This window comes from Pituophis catenifer, unplaced genomic scaffold (genome assembly GCF_029215685.1).
Source record: "Pituophis catenifer annectens isolate HBS135680 unplaced genomic scaffold, rPitCat1.0.hap2 SCAF_6, whole genome shotgun sequence".
NCBI classification, from domain to species: Eukaryota; Metazoa; Chordata; class Lepidosauria; order Squamata; family Colubridae; genus Pituophis; species Pituophis catenifer.
Window position 1 is genome coordinate 97,142,817 of NW_027256886.1, and position 13,913 is coordinate 97,156,729.

A 13,913-nucleotide genomic window follows, 5' to 3' on the forward strand; every position below is an offset into this window, starting at 1 on the left:
CCCTGTTGTGACTCCGGCTCCCGAGCCTGTCCTCACGGATGAAGATGACTCTGAAAGTGATGGGGAGGCCTCCCTCTCCAGGACCCTCCTTTCTGGCAATATCTCAGGTTCCAGCTGAAGGTCAGGAGGAAGGCATGTCGGAGCACCCACTAATAGGGAGTGATGAAGATCAATCTTGGATTGATCCCAGGCAGCGTTGGAGGGAGAGGCGTGCGCAGCAAAGGAAGAGGTGTGGAAGGGGCAGAGATTGCTGAGTCACTGAGCCATGCCCCACAGGGGATAAAAGTGGGTGGGGTTGCTCTGCAGGCTCTGTGACGGACAAAAACTGCATATCGTGAGCTTCGGATGGGATATCTTTCGGAATTAAGGCTTGGACTTTGTGAATGACTTCTGACTTTTGTGCCTTGTGAACTCTTGGTTGCCCCAGCAACAGACTGCAGATACGCTGACTCCTGTTTCTAGAGGTGATAAGAAACTTGGCAGGCATTCGGAAAGTAGCTACCAGCACTTTTATCTGCCAAAGGATTCAGGTCGGCTTGTAAAAATAATTTACTGGCAGATATCTTTTGCTCGTGTGTCTGCCTATGTGAAGTGGGGGGACAGAACATCCCCTCTGTGAGATGTTCAAGCTTTCTTGTCAGTTCTTTAGCTATGTTATAGGTTGGGTTCCCCGGTAATGATACAATTGGACAGAGAAATATGTCAAGCTTGTGTATTTTAGGACATCTATAGAACTGTGGGAGGATGGGTCCATTGCTGATGAGATGGGATGAGCCCACCAACTGATCGATCCACTGACCAATGACTGGAGGAAATTAACAATCTAAGAGCTGCGATGGCGCAGTGGTTAGAATGCAGTACTGCAGGATACTTCTGCTGACTGTCGGCTGACTGCAATTTGGCAGATCGAACCTCATTAGGCTCAAGGTTGACCCAGCCTTCCATCCTTCCGAGGTCGGTAAAATGAGGACCCAGATTGTTGTGGGCAATATGCTGACTGTGTAAATGTCTTAGAGAGGGCTGTAAAAGCATTGTGAAGTCTAAGTGCTATTGCTATTTGAATCATTTATACTTCATAGTACACTATGTTTGTATCATAAGATGTATTTTGTTTGTTTGTTTTTAAATCAGAATTATAATCTTCCCCAGTGCATATAGACTCTGGACAGCATACAGTTGTTCAAATGCAATTAACAAAACAAAATAATGGCCCTCAACTATAAAAATTATTCAAACAAAAATAAGAGCCAAAATCTTAAGATTAAGATTCAAACTAAGATTAAGATTAAGATTTAAGTAGATTAATCTGAGTAATGCTTTGCTTATAAACTTTTTTAGAGTTTTTTGTTTAACTTTGTAGTTTGTTTTCTCAGATAATGACATAATTCCATTTTACATAATGTGAAATTTACGTAGGTTTCACAAAACAAGTTGCCAGTTTTGCCCTATCCCTTTCCATTTAAAGGGAATTCTTTTAAAAAAGGACAGAGAAATCTTTTTTCTTTCCAATCAAATTGTGAACTAACAGAAGGTTAATAGATGTTTGTTATCAAACTGAAAGTGAAAGATTGCTAATCTACCATATTGTAGATAATACAATGAAGCTTGTATTTAGTATTCAGTTTCTTAAAATTATATACACACCATGGTTCTCAAGGTGACAAACAAATATTCATGATTTTTAGCAATAAATTTAGCAATTTCTTTGCCCAGAATTTAATTTTAATTTTATATGCATACTACATATCAATTGCACTTCACTTTGCAATTTTTCTTTTACAGTAATCATATTATTCATTCAGCTCACTAAGTTTTCCTAGGATTTAATTTTCTCAAAACGTTTCCCCCCAAAATCCATCCAATATGCTGAGAAAACTTTCAATATAGTATATAACTTGATGGCAAGGGAGGCTCCTTGAATATGTCTTCAAAAATATTACCTTTAATCTTTTTTTATTTAGCCCTTTATTCACAACTGATTACTAATGGAATCTTCATTAGTACATGTACTCTATGTGTTGCAAATGGAATGGAATGCAGTACTTAGCCAAGTGTGATTAGACACATAAAAATTTATCTTTGATGCAGAAGCTCTCAAACTACATTGAAAACTACAGTGTAATTATAATTATAATAATGGTATCAATAAGAGGATACCATAATAATAACTATAGCCATACCATACTTACACATAAAACAGTATTGTGGGAATTAAGTAATCAGCAGAGTGATGTCGCAAGGGAAAAAACTGTATCTAGGTGTTTTGGCATGCAATGCCTTATAGCGGTGTCCTGAGGGGAGTTCAAACAGATTATGTCTAGGATGTGAAGGGTCAGTAGATATTTTCTCAGCCCTCACTCAGATTCGGGAAGATCTGGACTCCGACTGGGTAGATCCAGTGGGGGTGACGGAGGCAGGTCCTGAGAATGTTATCTGGGATGAGTTTGACTCTGTGACCCCTGAGGACGTGGACAGGATTCTGGGTAGACTGAATGCGACCACATGTTTGTTGGACCCGTGCCCCTCCTGGTTAGTGCTGGCTTCCCGGGAGGTGACGCGAGGCTGGCTCCAGGGGATTATAAATGCTTCATTGAGTGAGGGTGTCTTTCCCGCCGCCTTGAAAGAGGCGGTGGTGAGACCTCTCCTCAAGAAGCCTTCCCTGGATCCGGCAATATTGGCTAATTATCGTCCAGTCTCCAACCTTCGCTTTGTTGTGAAGGTTGTCGAGAGTGTGGTGGCACGACAGTTTCCCCGGTACCTGGATGAAACGACGTATCTAGATCCGTTCCAGTCGGGCTTCAGGCCTGGGTACAGCACGGAAACGGCATTGGTCGCGTTGGTGGATGATCTCTGGAGGGCTCGGGACAGAGGTTGTTCCTCTGTCCTGGTCCTATTAGATCTCTCAGCGGCTTTTGATACCATCGACCATGGTATCATGCTGCACCGGTTGGAAGGGTTGGGGGTGGGAGGCACCGTACTACGGTGGTTCTCCTCCTTTCTCTCTGACCGGTCACAGTCTGTGTTGACAGGGGGGCAGAGGTCGACCCCGAGGCCCCTTATATGTGGGGTGCCACAAGGATCGGTCCTCTCGCCCCTTTTGTTCAACATTTATGTGAAGCCGCTGGGCGAGATCATCCGTGGTTTCGGGGTGGAGTACCATCAGTACGCTGACGACACCCAGCTGTACATCTCCACCCCAGACCACCCCAACGATGCCCTTGAAGTGATGTCCCGGTGCCTGGAGGCCGTACGGATCTGGATGGGGAGAAACAGGCTCAGACTCAACCCATCCAAGACCGAGTGGCTGTGGTTTCCGACGTCCCGATATAGTCAGCTGGTGCCATCGCTGACTATTGGGGGCGAAGCATTGGCCCCCACGGAGAGGGCTCGCAACTTGGGTGTCCTCCTGGATTCACGGCTGTCTTTAGAAGAGCACCTGACGGCCGTGACCGGGAGGATTTTTCATCAGGTTCGCCTGATCCGCCAGTTGCGTCCCTTTCTGGATCGGGACTCGTTACGCACGGTCACTCATGCCCTCGTCACCTCCCGTCTGGACTACTGTAACGCTCTCTACATGGGGCTCCCCTTGAGGAGCACTCGGAGGCTCCAACTGGCGCAGAGTGCAGCTGCGCGGGTGGTGATGGGAGCGACGTGGCGCTCCCATGTAACGCCCCTCCTGCGCGAGCTGCACCGGCTCCCGGTGGTCTTCCGAGTGCGCTTCAAGGTTTTGGTTATCACCTTTAGAGCGCTCCATGGCTTAGGACCTGGTTATCTACGGGACCGCCTGCTACCACCAATAGCCTCCCACCGACCAGTACGCTCCCATAGAGAGGGGCTCCTCCGGGTGCCGTCGGCCAAACAATGTCGACTGGCGGCCCCCAGGGGGAGAGCCTTCTCTGTGGGGGCACCTACTATCTGGAACGAGCTCCCCCCCAAGATACGGAGGATTCCGGATCTGCGTACCTTCCGTCGCACGCTTAAGACGTTCCTATTCCAGCAAGCCGGCCTGACCTAAACTTCTCCGCTTTTAAATGGGAATTTTAAATTTGGTTTTAAATTATTGGGGTTTTAAATATGGTTCAGCCAAATTTATTTAATTTGTTTTATCTCTATTTTAAATTTTGTATTTCCATGTTTTATTTTTATGGCTGTTCACCGCCCTGAGTCCTTCGGGAGTAGGGCGGTATACAAATTCAATAAATACAAATACAAATATACAGGTCCTCTGTGGAAGGCAGACTGGTTGCAGTTGTTTTTTGTGTAGTCTGTTCTATCCATTGAAGTCTGTACCTGTCCTGTTTGGTTGCTGTACCAAACCAGACAGTTATTATAGAAGTACAAATAACAGACTGAATGACTGTTCTGTAGAACTGTATCAACAGTTCCTGGGACAGTCTGAACTTTCTGACTTGACGCAGGAAGAACATTCTTTTTGTGTCTTTTTAATTATGGTTCTAATATTAGATGTTCATTTATTAAATATCCCAGAAAGGTATTCTTACTAAAAAACTATGGAAGAGGAACTTTCCCCCAAAATGCAAACTGGAAATATTTTAAATACATTTTTTGTTTTTGTTTTAAAAATGTATTTGACATTCATTCTGTAGTAAGTAGCACCCTGGATCTTTATTTTATTGTGTCTTCATCTACATCTGTAGAGACTTCATAACTTTTCCTTTTGTAAGAGTGTATTTTATTTTCATATAAAATGAATAGAAAGAGAAAACTTCATCCTAAATATACAGATAGTCCTTGACTTACAACCACAAATGAGCCCAAAGAACTGTTAAGCAAAACAGTTAAGTGAGCTTTGCCCCATTTTACAACCTTTGTTGCCAAAGTTGTTAAATTAATCACTTTAGTTACTAAGTTAGTATCAATGAATCTGGCTTCCCCATTGACTTTGCTTGTGAGAAGGTTGCAAAATGACTGTGGTACACTGTAACTATCATGAATATGAGCCAGTTGCCAAGTACCCGAATTTTGATCATGTGACCATGAAACAGTCCTAAGTATGATAAATGGTCATAAGTCACTTTTTTCAATGCATTGTAACTTCAAATGCTCACTAAACGAAAGGTTTTAAGTCAAGGACCTGTAGTGAAGGTTTTTTATTTATTTTATTTCTTTTACAGCTATTGGATCTAATGCATACCCTTCATACACGAGCTGCTACCATCTACAGTTCTTGGGCAGAAGAGCAGCAGCATCTGGAAACTTCAGAGAAGAAAATAGAAGCAAATTCTCGAGCATTATGGATCAATTGTTGGTGCCCATTGTTGCAAGGTAAAGCTCACACAACCTAGAAAATTATAGACTTATGATTGTAATGGAACCTGTCCATTACAGTTTTAAGTCATGATAGTCATAAAATGGGTCATTACATGACCAATCCAATTTTACAGCCTTTTTTCCGGGAGCCATTAAGAAAACCACCACAGTCATTAAGTGAATCCGCAGTTGTTAAGCAACTGCCGTGGTCATTAAAAACCTGCTGTTCACGATGGGACATTTTTGCCAAAACCAGAAGTAAATGCCTGTTTTTGAGCAAAAATATAAATTGCAATCACTGCAAGATGCTGCAACAGCCATAATCTGCCAAGTATCTGAAATATGACCATGGTGAGAGGTGTCCACCTGAACTTCAGAACTGAGTTGTAAGTATCTTTGGAGGGGTGTCCATTGGAATTTCAAATGGTTACTAAGTGAACTACCTGTTCCAGGATGGCTTTTGGCAAGGGATGGTCTGTATCGCACAAGAACGCATCTGGAAGAATGCATCTGGAAAATGACTGGCTCACCGTCAGGAAACACAGCAGAGGGCTAAAAGAGCCGTGAGTTGCCGACACCTGGCCTCTACACTCAACATTTAGGGAACAACAAGGTGAACTTGAAGTACTAGTACATGAAAATAGTTATCATATAGTTGCCACTACTGAAACTTGGTGACATGAAATTAAAGACTGCAATGTACCAATGGAAGAATACAAACTATTTTAAAAAAACAGACCTAACAAAAGAGGAGGTAGAGTTGCATTATATGTAAGAGAGCACTACATCTCTACAGAAAACCCCAAAACCAAGCATGAAAACCACCTAGAATTCATGTGGGTCAAAAGAAGTCATGTGGGAAGAAAGAATGACACTGTCATAGGTACATACTACAATAGAAGGGGAAGTCATCAAATTGGCACATGACACTAAGTTGGCAGGAATAGCAAACATCCCAGATGATAGGCTCAGGATCCAAATGGATCTTGACAGACTTGAACTGAGGGCCCTATCCAACCAAATGAAATTTATGTAGAGAATATTAAGGTTTTATACTTAGGCTTGAAAAACCAAATGTACAAGTACATATTAGGTGAAACCTGGCTCCAAAAAGCTGGGTGGGGGGAATTGAGAAAAATTGATGGGCTAAACTGCAACCACCCGTCAAAAGAAGGGTTAAGGCTGCCCTCCTGAGCTCAGCCACCAAGTACTAGTGGAAGACCGTGGGGCTCCGAGGCTTTCTGCATGCAGCAGGCTTTGGGGGCAGCATATGAGGGTGATCTCTCTGCGGTGCTCTCTCCCCATCAATCTTTTTTGAGTCCCCTTGAAGCTACCAGAGATCTGCCTGGCTTATGGTCAGGATAAAGCCAGCAGATCACAAGCCACCCCCACTTTTGTGAGCCCTGCTTTACAAGCAAAATACTTGTAGTTTAATTGCAGAAAGAGGCATTTCTGCCCATAACACTTCCCCCCATCCCCCAGAAGAGAGCCACTGTTGTCTGAAGAAGTAAGGCTGATGCTTTTATTGTAACATGCCCCTCCCCCCTCAGTTCACGGTGGACACTCGTCAGAAGACTCCTAATAAAGTTGAAAACTGGTGTGGACTACTCAGAAGAAGCTCTTTATTCACAGCTATCTAGAGTAAGTGTAAGAAACTGCCTCAGCTAGTTCCTCAGGAAAGCAAGACTCTTATTAAATTGAATTAATCTATTAATCTATTAAATTGAATCAAAAGGACTTTTACTGAGAGAAAAGTGATTCCAGGAGTACAAGGCGAAATCTGAAAAAGCCTGTGCAATGCAAACAACATTCTTTCGTTTCCCCGTAATGCTGCAAGGTTGATTTGAGAGGTGCAAAGAGATTCATCCTCAGGATATGACGGCCTTGGAGATGGGCTGAAACCAGCTGGGAGAGAGTTCGCTCTCCAAAGACGTTCCCTCTCCTTTCTGTCTTCAACATTAATCCTGGAGAACAGAACAAAACAAACAGGGAGAGAAGAAAGGAATGTCATTTGGGTTTGTCCAGGTACTGATTATGGAAGCATTTAATAAGTTTAGGGGCTCTAACCTGGTGATGGTCGACCTCACTCTAAGCTGTCAGGAAATCTTTCCATGCCACCAGATACAGAAGGGAGTCTAGAATTTCCCTGATTTCAAAGTGCTGCATCCCTTCTACCATTAAAGGTTCTGGGGTTGTGGAAGTTCAGGTCTAAGGGGAGAAGTTATCTCAGGCTTCAATAAACTACAATGGAATATGGGGGTGAACCCATTGAAGGGACATGGCCAAATCTAATTCTACAGTTACTGAGTTAATGATGCATTTAATCTTTGAAGGTTGTAAAGATTGCAAGAAGCGGGTGGAAAGGTAGACATGGTTGCCAATCTTAAACAGCTTGGGTTCTGCATGCTTCTTGACAGCTTGCTCATGAGCCTCCTCCCGAGCTTTCCTCACCACCAGCCACGTGTTTCATAGTTGGGAGACCACTCTTTCAGCAATGCAACTGGGGGGTTAGGAACCTATTTGATTTCTCACTTGGTGCAGAATTAGTGTTCCAGTTGATGTCAGGGTAATTGAAGTCCCTCTTTAGTATTGTAGTGTTTCCTACACTACAATAATTGTAGTGTTGTTAACAATTGCTAAACAATTAACAATTGTTAATTGTTCAGCAAAAAGTACATTTATTTTTTCTGCTTGGTTGGGTGGCCTGTAGTATATACCTATACACCTATGGCAATATCATTCTTCTTTTTCTTTTATCAATATAAAAGAAAAAGAAGAATGATATTGCCATAGGTGTATAGGTGTATACTACAGGTCACCCAACCAAGCAGAATGCATTCTAGGAGGTTTTTGTCTTGGTTTCGTGCATTTCTGTAGCAATATGTCCTTTACATACAGTGCAACTCCATCTCCTCTTTTATGGGATCTGGTTTTTTTTTAATAGTTTGTATCCTTCTATCAGTATGTTCCAGTCATGAGTTTCATCCTATCAAGTTTCTGTAATTCCAGCTATATCATATCTACCTTCATGTATTAATAATTCGAGTTCACTCTGTTTGTTCCCCAAACTTCGTGCATTTGGGGAACTTGAACAAGAAGCCTTGGTGGTGCCGCGGACTAAAGTGTTGTTAAGTAGCAGTTAGCTGCCAGCTGCCTGCAATTACTGCGAGTTCAAATCTCACCAGGCTCAAGGTTGACTCAGCCTTCCATCCTTCTGAGGCAGGTAAAATTGAGGACCCGGATTGTGGGGGCAATAAGCTGATTTTGTATAAAAAAGAACACCGCTTAGGGGGGGCCGAAAGCCTTCATACAAAAGTATGAAGGCTATTGCTTAACGCATTGTACGCCGCCCTGAGTCTCCGGAGAAGGGCGGCAATCAATCAATCAATCAATCAATCAGCCCCAAGCCTTAAGCAAGGAGACCTCCTCCTGAGGAGTCACTCCTGCCTTTTGGCAGCTCTGCGCGCCCGTGCATCGAGAAAAGACTCCTCCTCTTCTTCCTCTTCACTTATGGGAGCTTCTGGAGGTTCTGAAGGCCCTGGCTGAATCCCCGCCTCTGGCACCACATCTTCTCCAGCCTCCGCATTGTCTGATTTGCGTGCCAGCTACACAGGCTACTGGCGCAGCACCACACCAGCCTCCTTGCTGTCGGAATCAGCTACTAGCTGCACAGGCTGCTGATGGGCCACAAGAGCTTCCTATGTCTCCTGTTTGGTGTTACCTCATTATTTGACTTGTTTTCTAGGGTTTTTTAATTGAAATTAGGTCCAGGTCACCCTCCCCCCTCGGTTTTAGTTTAAAGCCTTCCTGATAAGTTAGCTAGTCGTTTTCTGAAAACATTCTCCCCAGTCTTTGCGAGGTACAGCCCCATCCCTTGCCAAAAGCCCATCATGGAGGTAGTCTAACTATGCAGACCATAAACTAACTAAAAATTTAAAGTTCTAGCAGTTCAAAAATGTCTAGTTTAAAATTTTAAAGTTCTAGCAGATCATTTGAAATGTCAAATTTAAAAATTTTCAGTGTTGACTGGGGCTTAAGTGCAAGATTCATTCCCATCCTGTAATGGAATGCTCTATCTCTTTCCTCCCTGCCTTCTATGATTCTTTCCCTCCCTGCCTTCTTGTGAGCTTTATTTATCCCTTTCTTCTCTATCTTTATATGTTCCATACTTGCTATTGTCTACTTGGCTTTGGGTTTTTTTTTGCCTTGTGTTCTGTAATTGTTGCCTTTTTAATCCTCTCTTCCTACTTGCTTTTCTCCTGCACTGGATATTCAGCTCTCCCTGCTTTTCTCAGTTCATGTTGCCCCCACCCAGTGGTGGGATTCAATATTTTTAACAACCGGTTCTGTGGGCGTGGCTTAGTTGGGGTGTGGCTTGGTGGTCATGTGACTGGGTGGGCGTGGCTAGCTGGTCATGTGACCGGTGGGCGTGGCTATCTGCATAGGGACTACAGAGGGCTGAAAAAAGTCATTTCTGACTGGTCCTCGCACTTTTGACCGGTCCTCGCACTTATGACCATCCTCACATTTATGCCCGTTGCGGCATTTTTAACAACCGTGTCACTCATTTCACAACTGCTTCTCTTCATCATGGTGACAAGATAGGGCAAAAACGTAAAATGTGAGGACAGTCGTAACTTCGAGGACTGGTCAAAAGTGCGAGGACCAGTCAGAAATAACTTTTTCAGCCCTCTGAGTAGTCCATACACATAAAAGGATACAGCAATAGAGCGGGATGAAGGAAGGGAAGGGAAATTAGTAGTGAGGGTAAGAGAGGGAGGAAGAGAGGAGGAGAAAGAGAAAGGAAGAGGAAGTAGAGAGGAGAAGAAGAGGGGGAGGAAGAGAAAGTAAGAAGGAAAGAAAAGAGAGAGGTGGTAAGTTTGAGGAGAAAGATTGCTGTACAATAAAAAAGATGAAAGGGAAGAAAGCCAACCCCAAACAAATATAAAGATATTAAGATAAAGAATGAATTGTTAAACTTTAAAGAATAAAAGACAACAAATATGAATAAATAACAATAATTAGAAACACACATACAAACATACAATGTATTTTCTTTGAACAGAATATTTGGCTGGTTCACAAATTTAAACAGTGTTTAGTCATTTCAATTAAATTTACAATTTCTATATTTCCTTTTTGCCATATTTATTTCTCATCTGTTTTTGTAAAAAACCCTTCATCCTCATCTCTAATCTTAATCAAATTCAATTTTTCCCTTCTATTCTATATTATACCCCTTCCTATTGTCATCTATTTTTATATCCATCCTCTCACATTGGTTAATTATGTAATATTACAGTTGTTTAATATAAATTCAACATTTTAATATAAATCAATTAGTTATATAACTACATTTTTGTATATTAATCAATATGAACATGAATATTCCAATTATTTCCATGCAATCCAATTTCTTACAAATCAATTAATTATATTTACCAATAATAATAAACCAAATAATTTCCCCCATATATTCCTCCAAACCACAACTTAACCATTTCTGCTTTCAGAAATATACAATTAATAGTATCTCAATTATTACAATTCCCTAATTAAATAGAGCTTTTTTTCTTTTGTGTTTTAAAATCTTGAACTCTCCTCTTTTTCCCTAAATTTCCCATTGTTTACACCTACCTTTTTTGGTGAGGAAAAAGAAAAGAAATCTGCCTGCCTAATTTTCCAACGTTGCAGCAACAGCAAAGCCAACAGCCTGCTTTACTTTCAGTTTCGTTTTTCAGCATAGCTAGGGGGAAAAAAATCTGCTCCAGCGAGCAGCAGAGCCCTGAGCAAAACAGCTGAGAGCAAATCAGCTGAGAGTCGGGAGCCGATCTAATCAAGGGCTAATTAGCCTATGCTGAAGCTCTGCGGGCCAATAAAATTACGAAAAAACACCGAACCGTTTGTTAAATTGCTGGCTCGCCCGCCCCTCGCCCTCCACTATTTATTGGCAATAAATAGTGGTACGGAGGGGCAGGGCAAGGGGCGGGGCGAGCCAGCAATTTAACAAACAGTTCGGCCGAACCCCCTAGAACCGGCAGAATCCCACCACTGCCCCTGCCTCATCTGTTGGTGTGCCATGCTGTTCTGTTGCTATTAGCAGTCATGAGTCCACTATGGTCCACCCCCAACCATAGCCTCCAATTCCACCATTGCTCTACCGTCGGTTTCCACACTGCTCTCTGCACTGCTCTCAGGCTCTAGTTTGCTTTGCCGCCCCTTGCTGCTGGCTTTTCTCTCTGCTGCACTGCCACTGCTCTTTGCTCCACAGCCACATGGCTCCCGTTTGCTGGTCCGTCGAGTTGGTGTGCTGCTTCCACCAACAATCTAGGACTGCCTAGATCAGGGGTGTCAAAACTCACGGCCTGCAGGCCGGATGCGTCACATGCTGGCCACTGCCGAGCCCGTTTAGTGAACGGGAAAAAAGTTGCGATACATCAAGTGATGACACTGTGACTTCGTGAGTTTGACACCCCTGGCCTAAATGGTCCAGCTCACTTCTCCTCTCCACAGCCAGCTCTTCTCTTCTCTGCTCCACTGGCTCGCCTCTTTGTTCTCTGCTGGTCATTGCGCTGCCCTCAGTCTGTCCACCCCACAGCTGATTCTCCTCTCTGCTCCGCAGCTGGCCCCACTCACTCACCATCTCGCCTCTTTGTTCTCCGCTAGTTCATTTTGCCTCTCCACTCACCTCACTTCAATGGGTCTCTTCGGTAGGCCTCTTGGGTGCAGCTGGGCTTCTCTCAGCAGGAAAAGTTTGCTGTGGTTTCCTCCTAATTTCTCCAATCTTTCCTCTCCTTTTACTTTCTCCAGTCTTTTCTTTTTCTAAGACTTATCTTTCCCTCTCCACTTCTCCTCCTACCATTTTATCTTAGTTTAATAGAAACTTTTATCCCTGCAATGTAACAATGCTTCCTCCGTTGCCGCCATCTTGGCACTCTGCTCCACTTAACTGCTGCACAGCTGGTCTGCTGCATTGCTCTCAGCTGCTGCTCTGGAACTCTGGTCCACTATAACTGCTCAGCTGGTCTGCTGGGCTGCTCTCAGTTGCTGCTCTGGACACTCTGCACCTCTGCCAGTTAACTCTGCACCACCACTGCTCAGCTGGTCTGCGATGCTGCTCACAGCTTCTGATCTACTGCCTCCTAGCTCTATTTCATTGCTGCTCAGCTGGCCTCCATTTGCACTCAGCTGCCAGAAGTGGGCCGCCTCTCTGTCTCTCAGCTGGGCTGCCTTTCATTAAAAGGATTTTTTTCCAAAAATTTTAAAAATTCTAGAAGTTTATTTTCAAAATTCCCCAACATTTAGAAGATTTTTAAAACAAAAATTTTAAACTGAAATTTCTATTCTTAAACGTTAGTATTCTAGAATAACAAGAGTAACAGAGTTGAAGGGACCTATACTATTTTGGACAAATGGCTGTCCAATCTCCTCTCAAAAACCTCCAGTGATAGAGCAACCATAACTTCTTAAGTCAAGCCATTCCATTTGGTTAATTGTTTATGCAGTCAGGAAATTTCACCTTAGTTCTAGAAGTTCTTAGTTCTCCTTTTGGTCCTTCCTGTGGCTAATGTAGACGTTGTCCCCTTGATGTAGTTTGTAATCCACAGATGTATTTAAAAAATGACAGATGAATAAAATTTGAAAAAACAAAAAAATTCAGCTGAAATAGTATCTCAGCTGAGAGTAAAAAATAAAATACCAGCTTGCTGATAGTGGAAAAAGATTGTACACACACACACACACACACACACACACACACACACACACACACATATACATACACACACACACATAAAGAAAAAAAAACACACACACAAATAAAGAAAAAAATACCCTTAAAAAAACATTTGCACCTAATTTATTAAAGAGGAAAAACACTTGTGCAAACAAATCTATACCTATTTCATTTTGCATTATGTCTCTGTAAATATACACTGTTAATAGTGAAAAGAACTATGCAGTCAATATTGAAGAAAAACTACAGTTTATATAGAGAAAATTATCTCAGTGATGAGATGCTGTGCTTTCCTTTTCTAGGTATAGTATTTAATTTATTGTATTTAAATCAAACATGTTGATAGGTATTACCTGCTTGGAGAAATATTTTGGATCTTAGTTCTCTTAGTGAGAAGGAAAGGAAAATGGCACAACTGGTCCTCTCTTCCTGGGTCTGAGGGAGATCCTGGGATATGGGGGGAGGGGGGGCCAAGAGTCACTCTCCCATTTGTCCCAGCTTTTGTCCCATTTGCTTGTAAGTCAAAGGCAAAACTCTGTGCTTGTTTTTTTTATTCCTTTCCAAATTGCTCCAGGGGTTGAATACTGCCAGAATGGTACCTGAGTTAAATGGCCTTTTGCAGGAGATCAAGGAGAAAGAATCATTAATACTTGTGTAGTAGGGAGGGCTGACTGTGGAGCATTGCAGAGCCCAATTCTGGCATCCAGCCTGAGTCACACCCCTCTATTTGTCCCAGCAGCCTAGAGGAGTCCACATACCAAACAATCCACCTTGCTGGGGAAGGCCCAGCTCGGACGGGTCATTACCAGCCTAAAACACCTTGTGATCATCTCTGCACAACCAAGTCTGAGCTTGCCTATGCATGTATGGATGGGTGGGTGTGTGGCAGAAGCAAGCTTAGTGTCAG

At 42.9% G+C, this 13,913-nt stretch overlaps 1 protein-coding gene across 1 annotated transcript in view; it reads left to right on the forward strand.

The window, feature by feature from the left end:
- GBF1 (golgi brefeldin A resistant guanine nucleotide exchange factor 1) overlaps positions 1-13,913 on the forward strand; it is a 374,794-nt gene that overhangs the window by 343,747 nt on the left and 17,134 nt on the right. The window contains exon 34 of the mRNA XM_070946393.1: positions 5,136-5,286. Within this exon, the coding sequence (XP_070802494.1) occupies positions 5,136-5,286 (151 nt within the window). The remainder of the gene's footprint in view (positions 1-5,135; positions 5,287-13,913) is intronic.